General features: G+C 50.9%; 1 protein-coding gene and 1 pseudogene across 1 annotated transcript in view; one reads left to right on the top strand and one right to left on the bottom strand.

The window, feature by feature from the left end:
* Nucleotides 1-19,253, bottom strand: part of ETFA (electron transfer flavoprotein subunit alpha) — an 83,105-nt gene extending 63,852 nt beyond the window's left edge. Inside the window, exon 1 of the mRNA XM_062206395.1 lies at nucleotides 19,121-19,253. Coding sequence (XP_062062379.1) covers nucleotides 19,121-19,159 — 39 coding nt within the window. The 5' untranslated portion in view covers nucleotides 19,160-19,253. The remainder of the gene's footprint in view (nucleotides 1-19,120) is intronic.
* Nucleotides 189-19,019, top strand: LOC133769734 (actin, cytoplasmic 2-like; annotated as a pseudogene).
* Nucleotides 19,254-23,881: the final 4,628 nt, after the last annotated feature.

A 23,881-nucleotide genomic window follows, 5' to 3' on the forward strand; every position in this document is an offset into this window, starting at 1 on the left:
AGCAGTAACGGCTCAGCTCAAATACTTGGAGTTTACTAGATGCCCGGGTGGAGTTCTGGCTCCTGGCTTCAGCTTGGTCCAGCCCTGGCTGTTGCAGGAATCTGGGGAGTGAACCAGGGAATGCGAGAACTCTATCTAATAAATTAATAAAAGCCGCTGGCCCGCCGCCTGCTCCGCCGCTGACCGCCATGGAAGAGGAGATCGCCCGCGCTGGTCATCGACAATGGCTCCGGCATGTGCAAGGCCGGCTTCGCCAGGGACGACGCGCCCCGCGCCATGTTCCCCTCCATCATCAGGCGCCCCCGGCACCAGGGCGTGATGGTGGGCATGGGCCAGAAGGACTCGTACGCAGGCGATGAGGCGCAGAGCAAGTGGGGCATCCTGACGCTCAAGTACCCCATCGAGCACGGCATCGTGACCAACTGGGATGACATGGAGAAGACCTGGCATCACACCTTCTACAACGAGCTGCGCGTGGCCCCCGAGGAGCACCCGGCGCTGCTGACCGAGGCCCCCCTGAACCCCAAGGCCAACCGTGAGAAGATGACCCAGATCATGTTCGAGACGTTCAGCACGCCGGCCATGTACGTGGCCATCCAGGCCGTGCTGTCGCTGTAGCCTCTGGCCGCACCACGGGCATCGTGATGGACTCCGGCGACGGCGTCATGCACACGGTGCCCATCTACCGCACACCATCCTGCGCCTGGACCTGGCCGGCTTCATGAAGATCCTCACGGAGTGCAGCTACAGCTTCACCACCACGGCCGAGCGCGAGATCGTGGGCGACATCAAGGAGAAGCTGTGCTACGTGGCGCAGGACTTCGAGCAGGAGATGGCCATGGCCGCGTCCTCCTCCTCCCTGGAGAAGAGCTACGAGCTGCCCCACGGCCAGGTCCTCACCATCGGCAACGAGCGCTTCCGCTGCCCCAGGCGCTGTTCCAGCCCTCCTTCCTGGGCATGGAGTCGTGTGGCATCCACGAGACCACCTTCAACTCGATCATGAAGTGCGACGTGGACATCCGTGAGGACCTGTACGCCAACATGGTGCTGTCGGGCGGCGCCACCATGCACCCCGGCACCGCCGACCGCATGCAAAAGACCACGGCGCTGGCGCCCAGCACCATGAAGATCAAGATGATGGCTCCCCCCGAGCGCGAGTACTCGGTGTGGATCGGCGGCTCCATCCTGGCCTCGCTGCCCACGTTCCAGCAGATGTGGATCAGCAAGCAGGAGTACGAGGAGTCGGGCCCCTCCATCGTGCACCGCAAGTGCTTCCAGACGGACTGCGGGCCGCCGCGCCGACCAGAGGTTGTTTGCCCTGGCACATGTACACACCTCATGCTAGCCTTGCAAAACTGCAATCGCCCCGCCGTCAGCCCCGGGCGCAGGGCTGTCGCTGACCCGGCCTTGCGCCCGCCCCCCTCCATGTGCAGTGCCCCGTGCGCGTCTTTGGTCTCCAGCCCTTGGCCTGCGGCTGCGCCCAGCGGGGTCGGCAGGGCGGGGCGGGGCTGGCGGGAGTGGCTGCAGCAGCCGTCACTTCTGCCGTCAGCGGGGTGGGGTCCGCCATGGGGACCCCAGTTCTTTTCCTAACTGGTTTCTGCTGGAGCGCCGCGGGCTGCACCCGCCTTGAGTTGGAAACGGTCTGCATTAAGCCTGTAAGTTTATTCCTCCTTTAATTTATGTAAGGTTTCTGTACACAACTCTAAGAGATGACAGATCCTGGTTTTCTACTGTTGAACATCAGGCCCCGGCGACACTCGTGTATGGAGAAATAAAAGTGCCGAGTCACACACACACACACACACAATACTCCGTTCTACAAATGTATTCATAAAAATATTTGCTCAACAGCAGAAACCAGTCTTTTTGTCTATCACCGCTCTAATTTTCTTACATAATAAAAGCTAAAAAATTAGCTTTTGTTAGAAAGAAATTTTAATTATTCCAAAACAACCTTCCTACTGATCTGTGTCTGATGAAAAACTGTTATGTACGTAAATTTAAAATCCCTAGACAGATCATATTAGCTATCAAACTGGGAACTAAACAAACTGTACTACCAATCACAATTACATACTGTACTACTGTTTAAGTATAGGATACCCAGAAATAATGGGTTTGAAATCAGTTACTAAAGTTGATTCCTATTGCATTAGGAAACTGATAATGGAAATGTTCTTAAAATATTACTCTAGGGGGCTGGCATGGTGGTGCAGCAGGTCAAGCAGCCTGCTGAGTTCTGGCTGCTCCACTTCTGATCCAGCCCCCTACTAATGTGCCTGGGGAGACAGCAAAAGATGGCTCAAGTATTTGGGCCCCTGTCACCCGTGTGGGAGATCTGCATGGAGGTTCTGGCTCCCAGCGCTGGCCTTGCCCAGACTGGTTTTTGCAGCCATCTAGGGGTGAACCAGTGGATGGAAGATCTCTTTCTCTCTGTCTATCCTTTTCACTCTGCCTCTCAAATAAATATTTTATTCAAAAATATGATACTCAATAGAAATTTTCTTGGGTTTAAGTGTTCAAATATGGTTTGGAATTCAAAATTTTAAAAAAAAAGGAAGTTTATAAATCTTGGAAACGATCAATATCTAGCACAACCTACCGTGGACTCTGACAAAACCTGGTTGTCGGCAGCCATTTGGGGAGGGAACCAGCAGTGGATGGAAGATCTCCCTCTCTATCCCTCTGATATGCAAATAAATCTTTAAGAGAGAGAAAGGAGAGGGAGGAAGAGGGCGAGGAGACAGACAAGCAGGGAGGGCGAGGAGACAGACAGACAAGCAGGGAGGGCGAGGAGACAGACAAGCAGGGAGGGAGAGGAGACAGACAGACAAGCAGGGAGGGAGAGGGAGAGGAGCACACTGGAGTGGGTATCTGGTGCAGACGGCCTAATTCACGTTCTGGCTCTTCTGCTTCCAATCCAGCTCCCTGCTAACGTACACCCTAGGAGGCAGGAGGTAATGGCTTGGGTGCTTGGGCCCCTATCACCCACGTGAGACACCAGGATTCACTTCCAGGCTCCAGCCTTTAGCTTGGCCCAGCCCCAGCTGTCACAGACACTTAGGGAGTGAGCAGGCAGATGGAAGATCTCTTTCTGCCTGTCTCTCTCTCTCAAAAAACAACTAAAAGAACTTTAAAAAAAAAAAAAAAAGATGTAGGCAGGGCTGGTGCTGTGGAGTAGGCTAAGCCTCTACCTGTGGCGCCAGCATCCCATTTGGGTACCGGTTCACATCCCAGCTGCTCCTCTTCCGATCCAGCTCTCTGCTGTGGCCTAAGAAAGCAGCAGAAGATGGCCCAAGTGCTTGGGCCCCTGCACACACGTGGGAGACCTGGAAGAAGCTTCTGGCTCCTGACTTTGGATCAGCCCAGCTCCGACCATTGTGGTCATTTGGGGAGTGAACTTGTGGATGGAAGACTTTTCTTTCTGTCTCTCCCTCTCTCTGTCTGTAACTCTTTCTCCAATAAACAAATAAAATCTTAAAAAACAAAAGATGTAGGCACACTTTTAAGACTTTAATAATGACTGATACAAACTATCCTTCAGAAAGCTAGCAACTTGGGGCTGGCATTGTAACCTAGTGGGTAAAACCACTGCCTGCCATGCCTGGATCCCATATGGGCACTGGTTCAAGTCCTGGCTGCTCCACTTCTGATCCAGCTCCCTGCTAATGGCCTGGGAAAGCAGCAGAAGATGGCCCAAGTCCTTAGGCCTTGGCACCCACGTGGGAGACCTGGAAGAAGCTCCTGGCTCCTGACTTTGGCCTGGCCCAGCCCTGGCTGTTATGGCCATCCTAGGAGTAAACCAGCAGATAAAGATCTTTCTCTGTCTCTCTAATACTTTCAAATAAATAAATCTTAAAAATAAAAAACAAAGATTGGGGCCAGCACTGTTGCACAGTGGGTTAACGCCCTGGCCTGAAGTGCCTGCAACCCATATGGGCGCCAGTTCAAGTCCCGGCTACTCTACTTCTGATCCAGCTCTCTGCTATGGCCTGGGAAAGCAGAAGAAGATGGTCCAAGTCTTTGGGCCCCTGCATCTGCATGGGAGACCCTGGGGAAGCTCCTGGCTCCTGGCTTTGGATCAGCCCAGTTCTGGTTGTTGCTGCCAATTGGGGAGTGAACCATCAGATGGAAGACCTCTCTTTCTCTGCCTCTCCTGTCTGTGTAACTCTGACTTTCAAATAAATAAATAAATCTTTAAAAAAGGGGGGGGGGGGGCTTTAAAAAAATAAAATAAAATAATAAAAAGGAAGAAAACTAGCAATTCACAATTCATAATTTCTAGAATGCGATGACCATGGACCATGCCTGCTCATTTTTGCATCGCCAGAAGGTAATATAATGTTTTTTTTTTCCAATATACATCTGTAGAATTAATTATATGGTTCTTTTTCTTTCTTAATCAGAGTACAATATCTTGTAAAGGACTTTGTAATTAATACCCAATGGCATAATTTATGATTCAAATCACATTTCACAAGATTTGCCAGGAACAAACTATTCATTCCCAATATATATCAGACACCACACTTTTGATTATGTTTCACACATCATTTATATAAAAATTATGAGATTTCCATCACCATCTGAAGAATAAATCCAAGATTTGGTGGCAGAAGGCCCATATTTGCTGTAAATTATAGATCTATCATAAGATAAATTGAATACTTCTCCTAAGAGACTGTCAAGCTTTTTAGAACTTCTTAGAACTTCTAGTGAGAGACTGTGCACTCTTTTTCAAAGACTGTTCAAAATTAGATGTATAAGAGTAAACCACAACAAAAGAATTTAAGAACCCACTCAATCCATCTGGGTGACTGTTTCCCTAAGCATCCCATGGATCATAAACACCCTCTACATTATGTTGATTCCTTTGTAATTGAAAACACTGAGCTCTGTCCTAACTCAATGTCCTGCCTTCCACTTTACCACTGAGAAAGAAGTCACATCACCCCAGCAAGGCTATGCAGCTTAATTCAACAGTAGGGCGGGTGTGAAGCCTAGAGCTGAACAAACAGGGCTACAACTTTAAATGTGATTCCTCAACCTGGAGTCCAGTTTCCTGACAGACAAATCACCCAGTGTGAATTAGTTCAGAGGTTTCCAAACTATACTCCACAAAAGTTTCAGGAAAGTACCTGGAGGAGCCAGTATTATGCCACTGCAGGTTGTCCCCCACCAGCGCCTGCATCCTATGTGGGTGCCAGTTCAAGTCCTGGCTGCTCCACTTCTGATCCAGCTCCCTGCTAATGGCCTGAGAGAACAGTGGGGGTGGCCCAAGCACCCACATGGGAGACATGGAGGAAGCTCCAGGCTTCAGGCTGTCCCAGCCCCAACTGTTGCAGCCATTTGAGGAGTGAACCAGCAGATGGAAGACAGATCTCTCTGTCACTCACTTCCTCTGTAAGTCTGCCTTTCAAATAAATAAAGGGCACTCTGAGGTCAGGTGGGAACCAGGGCTGCTAGCATTCCCCCAACACAGAGCGCTGGACTGCGCAGTTTCATATACTGTGTATTATATAAAGCTCGGGGATGTAAGTAATGTCAGGCTACAGAGCCAGGAGCAGGGTCAGGTTATCACAAGTGCAGGCAGTCTGACTCTAGAGCAGTGGTTCTGAACAACCTGCTCACAGGAAACTACTATCACCTATGTATGTTGCCTTACGTATAATATAGGTAATTCCCGTAAGATGACATGTACCAACAGTCTCTTTAAGAAAAAAAAAAAGGGAAAACTGTGATCTCAAGACCCTCTTCCAGCTCTAAAATTCCCATAACTCTAAAATCCCTTTCTAAATGGCACCGAATGGAACTAGAGAGTCAAAAAGCACGGGCTGGTTACTGCAAAGGATTTAAAGTGGACAATCTTGCATTTTCTCTCCCTGCCCGATGCCATCTGCATTTAAGGACTCCCTTTAACAAGTTATGGGAAGAAAAACAGTCAGATTCCTAGACATTTATGGAAAGTTATTGGGGCTGGCACTGTGGCAGAGCTGGTAGAGCCACCACGTGCAGTGCCTGTATCCCATATGGGCACTGGTTCATGTCTCGGCTGCTTCACTTCTGATCCAGCTCTCTGCTATGGCCTGGGAAAGCAGTGGAGGATGACCCAAGTCCTTGGGCCCCTGTACCAATGTGGGAGACCTGGAAGAAACTCCTGGCTCCTGGCTGTTGCAGTCATTTGGGGAGTGAACCACTGGATGGAAGACCCACCCCCCCAACCTCTCTGCTTCTGCCTCTGTGTAACTCTGCCTTTCAAATAAATAAATCTTTTAAAAAACCAGAAAGCTACTTAATAAGGTAACTGCCCAGAAGGAGTATCAGTCTCTTCAAAAACAATGCAGCCTAAGTCACAACTAATTAATGGGGGCAGGCATAAGCCAGCACTTGGGACTCTGCATGCCATTTCAGGGTGGCTGCTGCCAGTCCCGGCTCCTCCGCTTCCAATTCAGCTTCCTGCAGATGCACCCCCGGGGAGGCAACGGTCGATGGCTCAAGTACTTGGGCCCCTGCCACCCATTTGGGAGACCTGGATTGAGTTCCAGGCTCCTGGCTTTGGCTTGGCCCACCTCCAACTGTTGCAGTCATTTGGGGAGTAAACCAGAAGATGGAAGATCTCAATCTGCTCTTCAACTAAAATCAACACAAATTTAAAAAGATTTTTAAAACTAATTCAGGCCAGCGCCACCCATAAATTCTTGGTCAGCAACCTCACCTGACCCCTCAAAATGGCCCAGCAATGCTACATGATTTCCTCACTGGCAGGCTTTCCTCCCACACAACCACTCCCAGCTTCTCTCCCACTCCCAGCTTCTCTCGACGTTTCTCAAGCTGCTACACTTCTGCCCCCACCCTTAGACAAGCGCCGTACCTCCCACTTCACAGTGAACGCTGAAGTCTGGCAGGAGCTGCCTCCGCTCCTGAGCCTCTCCCTGCCCCACCGAAAGGGAAGCTCACTGGGGCCTCGGTGCTGGGCTCAAGATGCCGTCTTCTCAAATCTACTCAGAAACTTCTTCCTGCAGTCCCCACGAGTAAAGTCACCAGCTTCTCCTTTCCCCTGGTTCCCTCCCATCGACATTTAAACACATCTGAGCTTCTCCCGATTCTAAAGCACCCCCAATCAGAAAGCAACCACTCCGTGGCCACTCTACCTCCCTCCCCCCCAACTCCTCCTTCCCCACTCGCACCTGGTTTCTGCCCACACCAGGATTAGCAGTAGCAGCAGGCACTGTTCAGGCTTGGCCTGTTCTCTCCGCAGTGTTTGAAATAACTGACTCTTGTCTTCTGACATCCGCGGCTTAGCCTGCCACTCATACGAATGAGTCATAAGTTATATACATGATTGTGTTTACATACACATACACAATTATACGCTGTGCACAAAATCTAATTGGCTACATCTGCCTAACCAGTGCTCCACCTGCCGACCTCACCTAACACCTCCCAACTCAGCAAATCCAAACCTTAGTTCACTTCGCCCTTAGGCTCCCACAGCCCTTTCTCATACCAGTTCCCCGCCAGGCTCCTCCAGGGATGCACTGCTCTGTACTGTGTTGCCCAAACCATGACCAGAGAGTTATCTCTGGGTTTTCTCTCAACCCTCACATCAACCTCTTGTCATAAGAATTCTTCCTCCAAAACACAGCATCTCTTAAACGCATTTACTTCTCTCCATCGTCAATGCAATGTCCCAGTGCAGGCCACTGCTCCTCTCTCTCAGAAGAATACTTCAAAGACTTTGCGGAAAATGAAATTAAAAGGTAAGTTTATTTTGGTGCAAAAAACATTGAAATCCATGCATATGAGAGGTCTTCAGAAAGTTCATGAAATACGTGTATTATGGAAAAACTGCATGGATTTCAAACATTTTTTACATCAACATAACTTTATCTCTTTGTAAAAATTCTTTATTTATTTCAAAGGCAGAGAGACAGAGAACAGGGGAAAACAGAAATCTTTCATCCACTGGTTCACTCCTAAAATGGCCACAACAGCCAGGTCTGGGCCAGGCTGAAGCCACGAGCCAGGAGCTCCATCCAGGTCTCCCATCGGGGTGGCAGAGGCCCAAGTCCTTGAACCGTTCTGTGCTAGCTTCCTAAGCATATTAGCAAGAAACTGGATCGGAAGCAGAGCAGCCAGGACTCAAACGGGAGCTCCAACACAGGATGTCGGTATCACAGTAGTGGTTTAACCCACAGATCCACGATGCCACCCTAGGCTGATTTTTTAATTACATTGTTCCATGAACTTTCTGAAGAATTCTCAGATGACTTCGACAGTTCCCCGGTCTTGAACCTACCTACAGTTTTGTTTCCCTCCAACCCATTTCTCTTGGCTTGAACTTTGTATGACACAAATCTAATGTGTCACTCCCCGGCTTCAACCACGTCAATTGCTTCCTGGACGCCCTGGCTTGATTCATCAGGTGTTTACTCCATGGCCTAATCATCTGCCTCCCTAGCCACACCGCCCTCCCTATTTACACCTGACTGTCAAATCCCTGTACTTGACCTGCTCTCGGACACCCAGCCGGCACACCTGTGCCCTTCCTGCCATGTGATTAGCTCCCAGTCGTCCCTGGGTCTCCTGTAAAGGCCGACTCCTCCCCCAGGCCTAGTGCACACAGCTGCAGTGGTGAAGAGCCCAGGCCCTGGGCCACCCCACCGCCACAACATCCCTGTTGTGACCTTGACATATTCATACCGTTCAGTTCTGGGACATTCAAACTGGATGACTGGTGTTCACTATGGCAATATGACTGACGTGCTTTACTCGACAGGACACCATTACTGCAACTTTCAAAACCAGAAAAATGTGCAGCACGTCCTTTGCCTGATGCTAAATGGTGGCTATTCATTCCGTGGTTGGGGCTCACACTTGTTCTACTAAAGGGTAGAGGATTGACACAAACACCGTACTGCACTCTCTGCGTGCCCTTCACCATTTCTATAAACTGATGCACTTTTAATGTGAAAAGGATTAGGATTTTTTTCAGTTAAACTTGGGTACAACTATTGTGTCATTTCGATGGCTTCTCCCAATCTTCCTAACATCAATTTCTGAATGCCACCATGGGCATCTGGAGTGAACCAGCAAAAGGGAGCTCCGCCCCCCCCTTCCCAAATTAATTAACAATAAAAACAAAAATACCTTTTTTGTAACTGGACCTCTACATTCTGCTATGAAAGCAGCTTTAAGACTCTAAGTCAGCCATTCTCCATGTTAGTCATCTGAACCACACAAATAATTTGAATGACTATTTTCTCAATTCTTCCAAAAATGAACACAGCAAATCACTTCACCTCACACAGTGGGTACTCAGGAATGTTTAATGCACTTTGCATTACAACTTGCTTTTGTGTGGAGGGGCTTGGGGTGTGCAGGAAGCGGGGAGGAACAGCACCGCAGATCTCACGGGTGCCAAGCGAGCCGGGAGCTCAGGCAGCCTCGGGGTCGTGGGGAACCAAAGCAAAGGACCATTTGTTCTTAATTTCCAGAGCCCCTTCAGAGGTATGCGCCACACACTCTGCACAGAATCCATATTTTAAATCACCAAACCAATGCCACTGATGCTTTCATTCTTGCTTCTAGTTTAACGTGTCCCAGAGGGTTAAGCCACCAACTGCGATGCCAGCAGCCCATATGGGCACGGGTTCAAGTCCCAGCTGCTCTACTTTCAATCCAGCTCTCTGCTAATGGGCTTGGGAAAGCAGCAGAAGATGGCCCAAGTACTTGGGCCCCTGTACACATGTGGGAGACCCAGATGGAGTTCCTGGCTCCTGGCTCTGCCTTGGCCCAGCCCCGGCCATTGCAGCCATTTGGGGAGTGAACCAGAGGATGGAAGATTTTCTCTTTCTCTCCTTCTCTCCCTCCCTCCCTCTCCTCTCCCTCTCCCTTTCTCTCTCTCTCTCCCTCTCTGTGTAAGTTTAACTGCCTTCTAAGTAAATAAATCTTAAAAAAGAAAAAGCCATATTTAAAAAAACAAAAAAACATATCTTACAAGAACATATACAATAGGAACAAAATTGAAACAATGATTTAAAAAAAACTCAAAAATGATGTTTTTATTCTAAAGAAAACCCTTCCCCCTTACAATTACTTTATCATGCAATGACAACAGTCTGAACACCTTAACTGACACACACCCCTAGTTTCTCCTGCCCCCTAAGTCCCTCCTTACACATTTTGTAACATCGACCACACTGCAAATACTGTGTCCAGAGTCTCTCTTCTCCAGTCTGCACCGCAGGGGAGGGCCTTGGTCGACCCTCATCACAGTGGATTAAGTTCCCACCAGGTGTCTGACTCACAGCTGCCACTCAGTGCCTAGTGGCCAATGGAAACGCTTTCCCAAGATAATCAAAAACTGAAAAGCAACTGTTCCTACAGTCACTGGTAATCATCTAAGCACAACCCAGGGGTCCCCAAACAGTACAGAACCTTGTTAAATCACCAACACACACAGACCCCACAACGCCTTCGGAGAACTCACCGAGACTGCTCACTAGATCTGCTTCCAAAAAGGAAGAAGTGAAAACCTGGACTCCACATTCCAGCCACACACCCTTATGGGCTGCCTGGCATTCGTGAGACCACACATCTCGAGGGCTGGGTTTCTAGAGGTTTTCATCTCCTCTGCACCCTTTCAGCAACGCGCTGCCTAGAAATAATGTCTGCAGGGGCTGGTGCTGTGGTGAGTAGGCTAAGTCTCCACCTCGGGCGCTGGCATCCCATACGGGCGCCGGTTCATGTCCCAGCTACTCCTTTTCTGATCCAGCTTGCTGATGATGGCCTGGGAAAGCAGTGGAAGATGGCCCAAGTCCAGAAGAGGCTGCTGGCTTCAGATCAGCCCAGCTCTGGCCACTATGGCCATTTGGGAAGTGAACCAGTGGGTGGAAGATCTGTCTGTCTGTCTCTCCTTCTGTCTGTAACTCTGCCTCTCAAACAAATAAATAAAATCTTTTTTAAAAAAATAAAAAGGTCCACGGATATCAATTCTACTGCCACCCCTCCTGTTTTCTCCCTTACAACACTCTGGCTCTCACTTCCACAACATCAAACCCAGCATCAACCACCATCTCACCACAGTGAAGTACAATGGACACGTTTTGATACTCTTATTTAAACTCAACAAGTTTGTTTCGTTCTTTTTTTTTTTTTTTTTTAAGGTTTATTTGTTTACTTGAAAGGGAGAGTTACAGAGAGGGAGAGGAAGAGAGCAACCATCTGCTGGTTCACTCCCCAAATGGCTGCAACAACCAGAGCTGTGCCAATCCGAAGCCAGGGGCTTCTTCTTGGTCTCCCATGTGGGTGCAGGGGCCTAAGCAGCTGGGCTATCTTCTACTGCATTCCCAGGCCATAGCAGAGAGCTGGATCGGAAGTAGAGCAGCTGGGACTCAAACCAGCACCCATATGGGATGATGGCACTGCGGGCGGCGGCTTTACCCACTACACCACAACACCGGCCCCCACCTCAACAAGTTTTGACACTGCTATTGCTTTTCAGTTTTTTTTTTTTTTTTTGACAGGCAGAGTGGACAGTGAGAGAGAGAGAGAGAGAGAGAGAGAAAGGTCTTCCTTTTGCCGTTGGTTCACCCTCCAATGGCCGCCGCGGTTGGCGCGCTGCGGCCGGCGCACTGCACTGATCCGATGGCAGGAGCCAGGGGCTTATTCTGGTCTCCCATGGGGTGCAGGACCCAAGCACTTGGGCCATCCTCCACTGCACTCCCTGGCCACAGCAGAGAGCTGGTCTGGAAGAGGGGCAACCGGGACATAATCCGGTGCCCCGACTGGGACTAGAACCTGGTGTGCCGGCGCCGCAAGGCATTAGCCTAGTGAGCCAGGGCGCCGGCCCAGTTTTTTTTTTTTTTTTATAATTCCTTCTGTAACCTTAACTGTATGTTCAAGCAGTAAACTAGCACAGATGTTAGAAGGAAAAAAAATATGGCGGGCAGGCATTGTGGCGTAGCAGTAAAGCTGCCGCCTGTGATGCCAGCATCCCACATGGGCTGCACTTTGTGTCCTAGCTGCTTCACTTCCAATCCACCTCCCTGCTAGTGGCTTGGAAAAGCAGAAGATGGCCCAAATGTTTGGGTCTCTGCACCCAGCTCGGAGACCGGGATGAAGCTCCTGGCTCCAGCCTGGCCCAGCCCTAGCAGTTGTGGGCATCTGGGGAGAGAACCAGAAGGAAGCCAGCACACAGGCTCATTTTCTCTCTCTCTCCTGTGTGTGTGTATGTGTGTGTGTACCTCTCTAACTCTTTCAAGATAAATAAATCTTAAAGAACAAAAAAACCTGAAATAAACCCCCTACTTCACCCTTAAGAATTTACTTGTAACCCAAAGTAATAAGAATAATCTGGGGCTAGCACTGTGGCACAGCAGGTTAAACTACTGCCACTGGGATGCTGGAATCCCATATCAGAGTGTAGATTCAAGTCCTGCCTACTCCAATCTGATCCAGCTTCCTGCTAATGTGCTGGGGAAGCAGTAGATTATGAGTCAAGCATCTGAGTCCCTGCCTCCATGTGGGAAACCAGGGTGGAGTTCCTGGCTCCTGGCTTCAGCCTGGAGAGTAAAGCAGCATATTGAAGCTACTGTGTTATCTTGTGAGCACACTCACACAACCTACCTCCTTCTCACTCTGCCTTTCAAATAAATAAATAAGTAAACATCTCTTTTTTGCTTTGAAACTTAGAAAAAATTTTTGTTTGAGATCTGAAATATAATTCCTAAAATATCAACTTCTCCAGAAAGCCGTGGCTACACAATAATGCATGACCTCTATCATGTTAGAATGTGCATTAGACTCAAATACAAGAACCATAAAACAAATCACCACCCTTCAACAATCTGAGCAAAGACAGATTGCCTAAGGAACAACATAGATGGATCTGCAGAGGATCAATGTAAATAAATATTTTTTTAAAAGAGAAATTTTAACTTATTTCCCCCTAACCACTGTCTTCAGAAACTAAATTAGATAAAGGATGTGGGGTGGGGAAGGTTTTTTTTTTGTTTGTTTCTTAAGACAAAAAGATAAAAAGGCAGGAATAGAATCTTCCCTAGTTCTATACAAAGAGGTAAATAATACACAAGTCACCTATCCTGGAGCGGGCGTGTAGCCTAGCATCCCAAACAGGAGCGCCCGGATTCTATCCCAGGCTCCAGCCTGGTCCCAGCTCCCTGCTAACGCAGACCCCAAGAGGCAGCACTGATGGCTCAAGTAGCTGGATTCCTGCCACCCACGTGGGAGGCCTGCATCGAGCCCCCAGCTCTGTCACTGCAGGCATTTGGGGAATAAACCACTCTCCTGTCTGGGTCTCTTTCAAACAATGCTTTTAAGTCACCTATTCCTATTTTAACATATATTTTGAAGTAATAAAATGTATATTACATTTCTGTACATAAGCTAAATACTCTAACCTCTTTAGTAATGAAATACAGCAGCTTTTAATCATGACTAGAAATGTCATATGGCATTGATTAGCATATTTAAAACATAGCCAATTTACTCCACTTTAAAAACAGACAAGACTCTCGGTAGACACATTGGCAGGCAGCACAATTTCACTGAATTCACCTTATGCGATAAATTTTCTCTTATAGCCACATCGAGCTGGCTCTTTCTTCTCTCAAATTAAAATCTGCATGCAAATTACAGAGTTCAATGTCATTCATCAATGCTAGACACTGGACTCTGAAAAACTGTCATGTCCCTTCTCTCCAGCCTCACAGCTTCAGATTCAGGATATATATTCCTTCCTGTCTAGCAACGAACAAGAGCACACAGACGACCGTGAAACTGTCGTCTCGCTCTCCACATAAAACGTTTTTTGGCATCTTCTTGCGAGTCAACAAACCAATTTCAGAAGCAAAGTAAGGGGCTGTGGCTCCCGCAGCCAACGCTGGAGTGCCTGGGTTAGAGTCCTGGCTCCACTCCTGATCCCAGCTTGCTGCTACTGTGCACCCTGGGGGCGGCAGTGATGGCTCCCGTGCTTGGGTCCATGTCATCTACCAGTGAAACGTGGAACAAGGTCACGGCTCGTGGTTTTGGCCTAGCCCAGCCCCAGCTGCTGAGGGCATTTGGAGAGTAAACCAGAGGATAGGAGATCTCCCTGTCTCTCTGCTTCTCAATAAATTTTAAAAAAAGTAAATTTAAAAAAGCAAATTAATAAAATAATACAGATTAGTAATCCCACAAGAATTTTAACTAATTGCAAATGCAATTGCCTGCCTTCTATTTTCTTTTCTGTGTGTCCTTTAGCTCTTTATTATAGGCATAAAAGACCACTTTGGGGGCTTGGTGTTGTGATGCAACAGGGTTAAGCTGCTGCCTTTGTGGCCAGTTCAAGTCTCAGCTGCTCCACTGCCAATGCAGCTCCCTGCTAATGCACCTGGGAAAGCAGCGGAAGATGGCCCAAGTGCTTGGGCCCCTGCCAATGACATGGGAGACCCAGATGGAGCTCCAGGCTCCTCGCTTCAGCCTGGCCCAGCACTAGCAGTTGTAGTAGTGACATCTGGGGAGTGAACCAGCAAATGGATCTCTGTCTTTCTCTCTCTGTAATTCTGTCTTACAAATAAATAAATAAACCTTAAAAAGAAAATTGTTTTAATTAAAAAAAAAAAAAACATTTTGGGAAGCAGGTGTCGTGGCACAGCAGGTTAAGCTGCCCTTGGGATACCCCTATTCCATCTGGGAGTGCCAGTTCCAGTCCCAGCTGCTCTGCTGCTGAGCTGGCTTCCGGTCAGTGCATCCTGGAAGACAGATGATGGCTCAAGTCCTGGGTCCCTGTCACCTATGTGGGAGACGTGGATGGAATTCTAGGCTCCTGACCTCAGCCTGGCCCAGCCCTGGCTACACGGGCATCTGAGGTGTGACCCAACAGATGGAGGATCAATCCATCTCTCTCTCTCCCTATCATTCTGCCTTTCAAGTAGATAAAAATAAACAAACAAACAACAACAACAACAAAAGCACATTGAGGGCTGGTGCTGTGGTACAGTGCGTTAAAGCCCTGGCCTGAAGTGCTGACATCCCATATGGGTGCCCATTCGAGTCCCGGCTGCTCCACTTCTGATCCAGCTCCCTGTTAATCTGCCTGGGAAAGCAGTGGAGGATGGCCCAAGTCCTTGGGCCCCTGTACCCATGCAGGGGCCCCAGAAGAAGCTCCTGGCTCCTGGTTTCAGATCGGCTCCGCTCTGGCCATTGCGGCCATTTAGAGAGTGAACCAGCAGACAGTAGACTCCCCCCTCCTCTCTCATCTTTCTCAGTAACTCTTTCAAATAAGTAAAATAAATCTTTTAAAAAAAATAAACACAGGCCGGCGCCGCGGCTCACTAGGCTAATCCTCCGCCTTGCGGCGCCGGCACACCAGGTTCTAGTCCCGGTCGGGGCACCGATCCTGTCCCGGTTGCCCCTCTTCCAGGCCAGCTCTCTGCTGTGGCCAGGGAGTGCAGTGGAGGATGGCCCAAGTGCTTGGGCCCTGCACCCCATGGGAGACCAGGAGAAGCACCTGGCTCCTGCCATCGGATCAGCGCGGTGCGCCGGCCACAGCGCGCTACCGCGGCGGCCATTGGAGGGTGAACCAACGGCAAAAGGAAGACCTTTCTCTCTGTCTCTCTCTCTCTCACTGTCCACTCTGCCTGTCAAAAAAATTAAAAAAAAAAAAAAAATAAACACACTTCGGGGACAGGCATTCAGTCTAGCAGTTAAGATTCCTGTGTCCCTTGGGGCTGGAGTTGTGGCGTAACAAGTAAAGCTGCCACCTGCAGTGCCGGCGCCTCATCTGGCTGCCGGTTCACGTCCTGGCTGCTCCACTTCTGATCCAGCTCCCTGCTGATGGCCCGAGAAAAGCAGTGAAAGATGGTCCAAGTGTCTGGGCCCCTGCTACCCAAGTGGGAGACACAGAAGCTCCTGGCTCCTCTGTCCTGGCCCAGCCCTGACCGCTGCAGTCTCCCGGGTGAGTGGGTGAACAGGTGGGTGGAGACCTCTCTCTGTCCCTCCTCTCTGTAATGCTCAACTTTCAACAAAACAAATAAAATCTTCCTATGTCTCACGGTGGAGGGCCTGGGCTCCACTGCCGGCTCCAGCTCCTGACTCGGCTTCCTGCTGAGGCAGACCCTGGGAGAGGCAGTGGTGGCTCCAGTGCTTGGGTTCCTGGCTTTGGCTTGGCTGAGCCCTAGCGTTGCAGGCCTCTGGGGAGTTGACAGGTGGCTAGCAGTCTCTCCCTCTCCATCTACTTGTCTCCCTGCCCCCCAACTCAAATAATAATTTTTCAAAAAATAAACACATTTTGGAAGTGTGTCTTCTTCCTAAATGTACTCACCGTTAGGTACAGAGTTAATGTGTTAAATATTAAGAATAGGAATTTGCAATATGCCATCTTGATCTTATGACATCATAAATATATGCAAATAGCAGCCAGATTGAATGGCCTCCCACTTATAAATATGGGACAGCTTGAGCATCAAAATCAATAACAGCAACGAGAGACTATAGCCTACTAAATAAAGTCCATGATACATAAATGAGCAAAAAGAGAATTTTATTTTATATGGTACGATGCTAATGAACACAGAAGGAATGACAGAATCAGAAAAATCACCATTTTGCATCATACTCATCATTTCTCAAGAATCATCAACAAATGTTAAGACTACTTGGTAAAAGTCTAATGAGAAACAAGAGAGTTACAAAGTGTCAATCTATCGCCTCACAAATTGGTTAAAAATTACAAGAGGAGGAGAAACTGCTGACAGTGGACAAACCCAGCACAGGGCTCCTGTCCAAAGTGACTAAAGGTAACAGTGCCAACCACGGGATGAACTATCAGTACCCTCTTCCTAGGGGTACTGAGAACACAGTCTCACTTCTGCGAGCTCCCAGCCAAGAATACTTAACCTGAATCTACTGAAGAAACACCTAACAAACTAAACTGGGTGACCGTCTACCAAAGAGGAGGCACACACTCCCAAAAATGTCCATGTCATCAAAGCCAAAGAAAGGCCGAGGAGCGTTCCCCTCCTAAGACTAAAGAGACATGCAACTACACACAAGGCAGCCTGTCTCAGACCAGAGGGAGAAACTCAGTGATAAACAATATTAAACAATGGGTGGCCAGCGCTGTGGCGTAGCAGGTGAAGCTTCAGCCTGAGGTGCCAGAATCCTATATGGGTGCTGGTTCAAGTCCTGGCTGCTCCACTTCCGATCCAGCTACCTGCTGATGGCCTGGGAAAGCAGCAGAAGATGGTCAGAGTGCTTGGGCCCCAGTACCCATGTGGGAGACCTGGAAAAAGCTCCTGCTCCAGGCTTTCGATCGGCCCAGCTCGGCTGTTGCGACCATTGGGGAGTGAACAAGCGAGCGGATGAAGACCTCTCTCTCTCTCCTTGTCTCTGTAACTCTACCTCTCAAATATAAATAAATCTTAAGAAAAAATTGGCAAAACGTGAACATCTACAGATTGGAAAATAATATTGTATCGCTGATACTGCCAATTATACCGTGGTCAGGAAAATGAGCCTCCCTGTTCTTTTAAAATAAGCACTGAACAATTCAGGAGTGTAGGGCATGTCTGCCACTCACTCTCAAATAATTCGAAACAAAGTAGTACTTCCGTATGTCCCTATGTGCAGAGAGAAAACACCTGGGTCAAACTGCTAGCACTGGGTGAGATTCAGGAAGAGTCCTGGCATACTTTGTTCTATTTTTGCAACTTTTCTGTAGCCTGAACTTATTTCAAAAAAGGTAAAGCTCAAAGGCGAAGTGTCTCTAGCTGTCTGTTTTCTTACTGTTCCCTCTGTATCTCATATGCTTGAAATACAAATCTCAAACATTCTTAACGACTCTGGAGCAGCTGCTCTGAGCTTGACTTCAAATTATAAAAATAAGTCAGGGTCAAAGTCCTTGGCAAATCACAAGAAAGGTTTGGAAACACTACTGACTATGCACATTGGCCAACTGTGCGAACAGTGAGAATCACTTCGACTAGCATCCTTTTTTCATCTGTTAGTTCCACGAACTCTGCCCACTACAGCCATCACGCCACGTACGGCAGCCGTGTAACCTGTCCACAAGGCTGCCTTCCGGCTGTACACGGACAAGTCAGGCTGTGCTTCCTGGAATCCTTCCAAAAACTCGGCTGGACCTGGTTCACGTCTGGAGTCTCTGAGGAAAACAGCACAACAAAAAAGACAGGGCAAGGACCTGGAGGGCCGGAGTGTGAGTTTTTTAAGGGGAGGAAGAGGGTTGTGACTTCTTACGGAACAAGGAACCCACACAAGGAAAGGCGACGTCTGCAGACATCTGGGGGGACGAGCAGGTAGGTCCTGAGCAGAAAAATCCCAAGGGTGCGTGGGAACGTGCACACACACAGAAGAAATGGTGACGGGCTGGCGCTGTGAGTGGCTAAGCATCCTCCGGGGACGCCAGCATCCCATATGGACACCGGTTCAAGTCCCGGCTGCTCCTCTTCCCATCCAGCTCTCTGCTGTGGCCTGGGAAAGCAGTAGAAGATGGCCCAAGTCCTTGGGCCCCTGCACCACGTGGGAGACCTGGAAGAAGCTCCTGGCTTTGGCCTGGCCCAGCCGGGTCTTGCAGCCTTTTGGAGAGTGAACCAGTGGAAGGAAGCTCTCTCTGTCTCTCCTTTTCTCTCTGTAACTCTGACTTTCTTTTGGACAAGAATGAGACTTTAATCGGTTTTAAACTCTGACTTTCAAATAAAATAAATCTTTTTAACGACAAGAAATGGTAGCAAAGGCACAAAACAGCAGGGAAGTGGCCAACCCAAGTCCAGCTGGCAATCTCCGTGTCCCACCTAAATAAAAATCGAGAAAGCCTGGCGTGTGCAAGACCGACGTCACCGGTCTCCCCAGACCCTAACTCATTAATTAACTCCGTCTCGGCCGAAGAGCGGAAGCTGAGGAGCCCCGGACCCGCCGCCGCCGGCAGTCCTCGGCGCCCCCGGCCCGCCCCCGGCCCGCACCGGCGGCGGGCGGTCACTCTGACCTCTACCCTCTGACCCGGGCTGGCGGCCCGGAAGGAGTCAAGGGCAGGGCCCAGAACTCCGCTCGGACCCGTGGCAGCCGTGACCTGCGACAAGCCCCTCTCGTCCGGACTCACCGCCCGCCGCAGCTGCCCAGGAGCTACCGCTCGGAGCATGGTCGCTGTGCTGGTCCGCGCCGCGGTCCCCTCAGCCTCGGCTGCCCCGAGTCCCACCGCACGGCACCGCCTCCACCAAGCACCCTAAAGCCTCGCGAGACGCGCGGACGGACGAGAACGGGTGCCCGCGGCCGGGAGAGCGAGTGGGCGGTTCCCGCCTGCCGATTGGGCGGTCACGCAGCCAATGGGAACGGCGGAAAGTTGAAGCCCGGGCTGGGAGTAGGGCAAAGGGGAGGCGGCGGTGGGCCGAGCCGGGCTGCGGCGCTGCGGAGGCGGCGGCTGCGCCCGGGCTGTCCTAGCCGCGTCTGGCTTGCCCACGGCGATTGCAATCGGCTTTCCGTCCTGGCTTCGTCCGCCGTCCCGCTGCATTCATTCTTGCCCACTCATTTATTCGCAGGCTCAGCTGTTAGACCTGTAATGCGCTAAAAACGCTTCTCCCGGTGAAGGAATATAATTAAAAAAAAAAAAAAAAACGCAGAAGATCTTGCCCTGCCCATGGGCGGATTTTATGAGACTCTGGAGGAATCCTAGCATGACCCTAAAGGGACGCTGGTGGTCGCTTGAGCTGAATTCTAGACGGAGGAGCCGTGTGGACACAGTGGGGGCAAGTGCCGGGGCGAGGTGCACAATTCTGTGTGCAGCCTGTGGAAGGGACCGGCCTGGCATGAGGACGTGCCCGTCCCTGGGCAGTCACACCCCCAACCCGGGGTCAATGCCATGGGTGCAGGGTGCAGCCGCCCCTGGCCTTTGGGTCCGCTTATCGACCTGCCCACTGGGCCTGACCTCAGCAAGCCCTGCACGCCTCTAGCTCTCCTCCCAGCTGACCTTGAAAACCCATCGCTTGCACCAGCTGATCCTTTCCCCTTCTCCGCCACCCTCATGGTTCTAGGCTGGGGATCCAGGACATGTGTCTGTGGGAGAGGCCGTTTAGTATCCCCATTAGCTCTGCATTTGCTCCGAGCCAGGCCTCCACCGGTCTCAAACCTGTGCCCTATGCAAATGGAAGAAGTGGGAAGGAGGTAATTTAAGTTAAAAAATGAAAGGGATATTTGACTCAAAGCCGTGTAAAAAGCGAGATGTAAACTAACCCCCTTCCCTGCCCCCTGCCACTGCTGACAAAGCAGAAACAGAGGGGAGAGCAGCCTCCCCAGCCCAGCCCCCTCGGGGCAGCTCTGGCACCTGCCGGGCTCCAGTGAATCAGCAGTGGCTGTGCCCAGCGGAGGCACAGTGCCCATGGGACATGGTGGTTCCTGGCAGAGGGACGGCAGAAAATGGCCCAGGTCTGTGGCAGCGGACCAGACCGGCTCTGCACACACGGGGGAGGCCCCTCGGAGCTTTGGGAGAGCCGGGTGTACCTAGGGGTTCTACGCTGACGTGCAGGTGGAGCCCCAAAGGCATGCACCAAAAACACCAAGACTCCTGGGGGTGTCCTGCTCCCTCTCAGTCAGGAGCTTGGGTGGCCAGACCCCAGATTTCTAGTGCGTAGCTACAGACGCTCAGGATGGTCTGTCCTTCTAGGATGGTCTGCCCGGAGAGGAAACAGTGGGGAAGGGAGGAGTTGCCACAGTTAGCCCTTGAGGACTGGCTCCTGTCTGTTTGGAAAAATATAAATAAATAAAAATAACCTCTTTCCTCCCCAGTAGCCAGTTTCCACAGCAGCTCTGCCAGGATTTTGGGGGCGCCCTCAGAAAAGGAAGGTTATGGGATGAAGGCGAGGCCCAGGCGCTCCAGGTACCTGGCGGTCACCCCCAGTTCTCATCTGCTTCCTCCTTGTCCATTCTCAACCCCACTGCCCTCCTGCTCGCATCTGTGCGGCTCTCACAGCTGACCTGGGGTCAGAGCCTGCTGCACCCATGGTTACCTGGGGATCCGAGGCCCAGCTGCGAGTCCTCCGGTCAGGCTTGCCGCACCTGTCTGTCCATTATTACAACTGGGCGAGGGAAGACCCGGGGCACCCAAGGCAATCTCTGTTGGCCAACCTAGGGACTCCTGCTCTTGCCCTCTGGCCCCTGCCCTAAGTGCCCGGGTGGCTTACAGCTCAGTGGACTCTTGCCACAACCTTTGGCGGAAGGCTCCCCATTGGAGGACAGAGACCTGCAGCCCTGCATGGTGGAGTCACAGCGTCACACGAAGCTCTTTGATTCAAGACGCACTTGGCATCCCGGAGGATATGCCCCCGTCCTCGTAAAGCCCTGCCTCCCAGCTGATGTTTCCACTGGGAAACCTGTGAGGCTGGCAGTGTCGAGTGACACAGATGAGACTCATCGTGGACCCATTGCTGCACTTCCCTGGCAGTCATCAAGTCCCTGATCTGATGCAATGCCCTGTGGGAACCCGAGCTGGGTCAGGGACTCCATAAACCCTCAGCTGGGGGCGCTGGCTAAGGCCTTGTGGCCCAGGGTGCATGCCCACCTCTGTCAGGATGGATCACGGCTCTTCCAGGATGGAAGCCGGTGGTCCCTGGAGGAATGGTACCATGTCAGAGGCTCATTCAGAGCAAGAGCTGGGTTTGTGGATGGCAGCCCATGCTGTCAGGTTCATCCTGACGTGACCCCTGCCCACTGCAGTCACGTTATGGCTGTAGTGCCCCTGGAGCCAGCACTAGGGGGGTGATGACAGGGGCTGGCTAAGGCCAGCTGTCCTTGTCTCCTTCATGCCTTGTCCACAGTGGGCACTTCCTGGGGGGAAGTGGTTGGCATGCTCACGCTTTGCACTCCATACTTCCACCCTCAAGCCTCCAGATGTCACCCAGACCTTGTCCCCAACCTTCCAATCCTTCTCCCTCCAGTCCCATGGCTAGCCACGCAGGCCATCGCTCCAGGAAAAGTGGGACACATCTGTGCACACAAAGCGGGTGACCAGGTGCACCCAGGAAGGTTCTGCTCTTGGGGAAGATTGTCCTGTGTCTTTTAAGGCTGTCCCTAAGTGGGGCTGTAGTGCACCTGCCATCCATTCCCAGCTTGAGCTCACCTAAGCAGACCCCACACAGGCCGAAGTCGGTACCCTTGCTCCTCTTGTTGACTAGTTGAGAGGGACCCTACATACGGCCAAGAGTGGGAGCTGGTGGGGGCAGGGGGAGGAATGGAAGAACAGTGGTGCTGGTGGGGTCTGGGCGGCCAGTTCCTGCAGGTCGCCAAGACATCGGGTCCTGCTCAAGCTGCATCCCAGCTGTGCCTGTTCCTTCCTAGAATGGACTGTGGCTGGACAGCTCACCTTCCAGAAAGGTGCCTCTAACCTGTGCTGCAGGTGGCACAGCCTTACCCCACTCCGGCAGGGCCCTGGCTCCTGCTGCCCTCAGCGGAGCCTGCCATAAGCCGCACACAGATTCCTTTTCCACTGCCCGTCACAAATGGCCATGGGTCAGGATTTACCTGCACTATAGCCTGGAGCGGCTGTACAACATTCTCCTGATCTGAGCTCCACTGACAGCTGCTGAATGGGCCAGGGCAGTATGTCCAGACCCTCATGCTTCCTTCCTGGTGAGTCCAAATGCAATCATCTGTCTCTCTCTTGACACACCTCTCTAAACGTAGCAGTGATGTGGCGGCTACAGGATTCGTCTGCTGCCCTCTGGAGTGAGCGCGTGTTTCCCACCAAGGCCTCTCCCGTGCTGGCTGCTTTTTGTCTGCCCAGAGGAACCCGTGCCCCGTGTCCTATGCAATGGATCACTGCGAAGTTATACAGCCCCTCCAGATGGCCCGGACCTCTCCAGGCTGTGATGTGACAGATGCTGCAAGCTCACGGAGCCCCAGGGCAGGAGTGTAAATCTCTCCTGGTGTTTGTTCTGTGTGAGCGCTCTCGCCTTTGGAGCCCCTTTTCTGTAAGGGATAGAAGAGAAGCCATTCATGAAGTCAGTGTCCCTGGGAAAGGTACCTGGGGCTGTGTCCGTCCCAGCTGGGGTGGTGGCTGCCACGGGGCTCCTGCCTTCGTGGGCGTGTGGCCGTCTGTGGCCATCCTCCTGGTTCAGGCTGGTTTCTGCTGGGATGATAGTGGTGAGTTCAGTGGGATAATGGTCCTTGAAGGTGACACCCTCATGGCACGCTTCCAAGGAGGTCCTGTGGTTTTTCTGCCTGGTTCTCTATTGCCTGTTCCTCATGCCCAGTCTTTCCCATTTTTAATTTTCACATTTTTTTTTTGAAAGGCAGAGAGACAGCAAGACAGAGATATTCCATCCACTGGTCCACTCAGCACATGCCTGCAACAGCCAGGGCTACAGCAGGCCAAAGCCAGGAACCCAGAACTGAATCCAGGTCTCCCTGGGACTTGAGCCATCCCCTGCTGCCTCCCGGGGTTTACATTAGCAGGAAGTTGGATCAGAAGCAGAAGAGCGGGTTAAGCTACTACTTGCGATGCTGGCATTGCATATGAGTGCCACTTCAAGTCCCGACCACTACCCTTCCATTCCAGCTCCCTGCTAATGCACTTGGGACATTAGTGGAAGATGACCCAAGGGCTTGAGCCCCTGCCACCCATGTGGGACACCTGGATTAGTCCCAGGGCTCCTGGCTTTGGCCTGCCCCAGCTTCAGCTCTTGCAGGCATTTGGGGAGTGAACCAGTCGATGAAAGATCTTCTCTCTTTTTTCTCTGTCACTCAGCCTTTCAAATAAAAAGAAGAAGTAACAGAGAAGCTGGGATTTGAACCAGGCACTTTGATATGGGATGCTGGCATCTCTAACATGTGCACCAAATACCCAGCCCTTGTTTATTGTCTTTTATCATTT

Source organism: Lepus europaeus, chromosome 11, assembly GCF_033115175.1.
Source record: "Lepus europaeus isolate LE1 chromosome 11, mLepTim1.pri, whole genome shotgun sequence".
NCBI classification, from domain to species: Eukaryota; Metazoa; Chordata; class Mammalia; order Lagomorpha; family Leporidae; genus Lepus; species Lepus europaeus.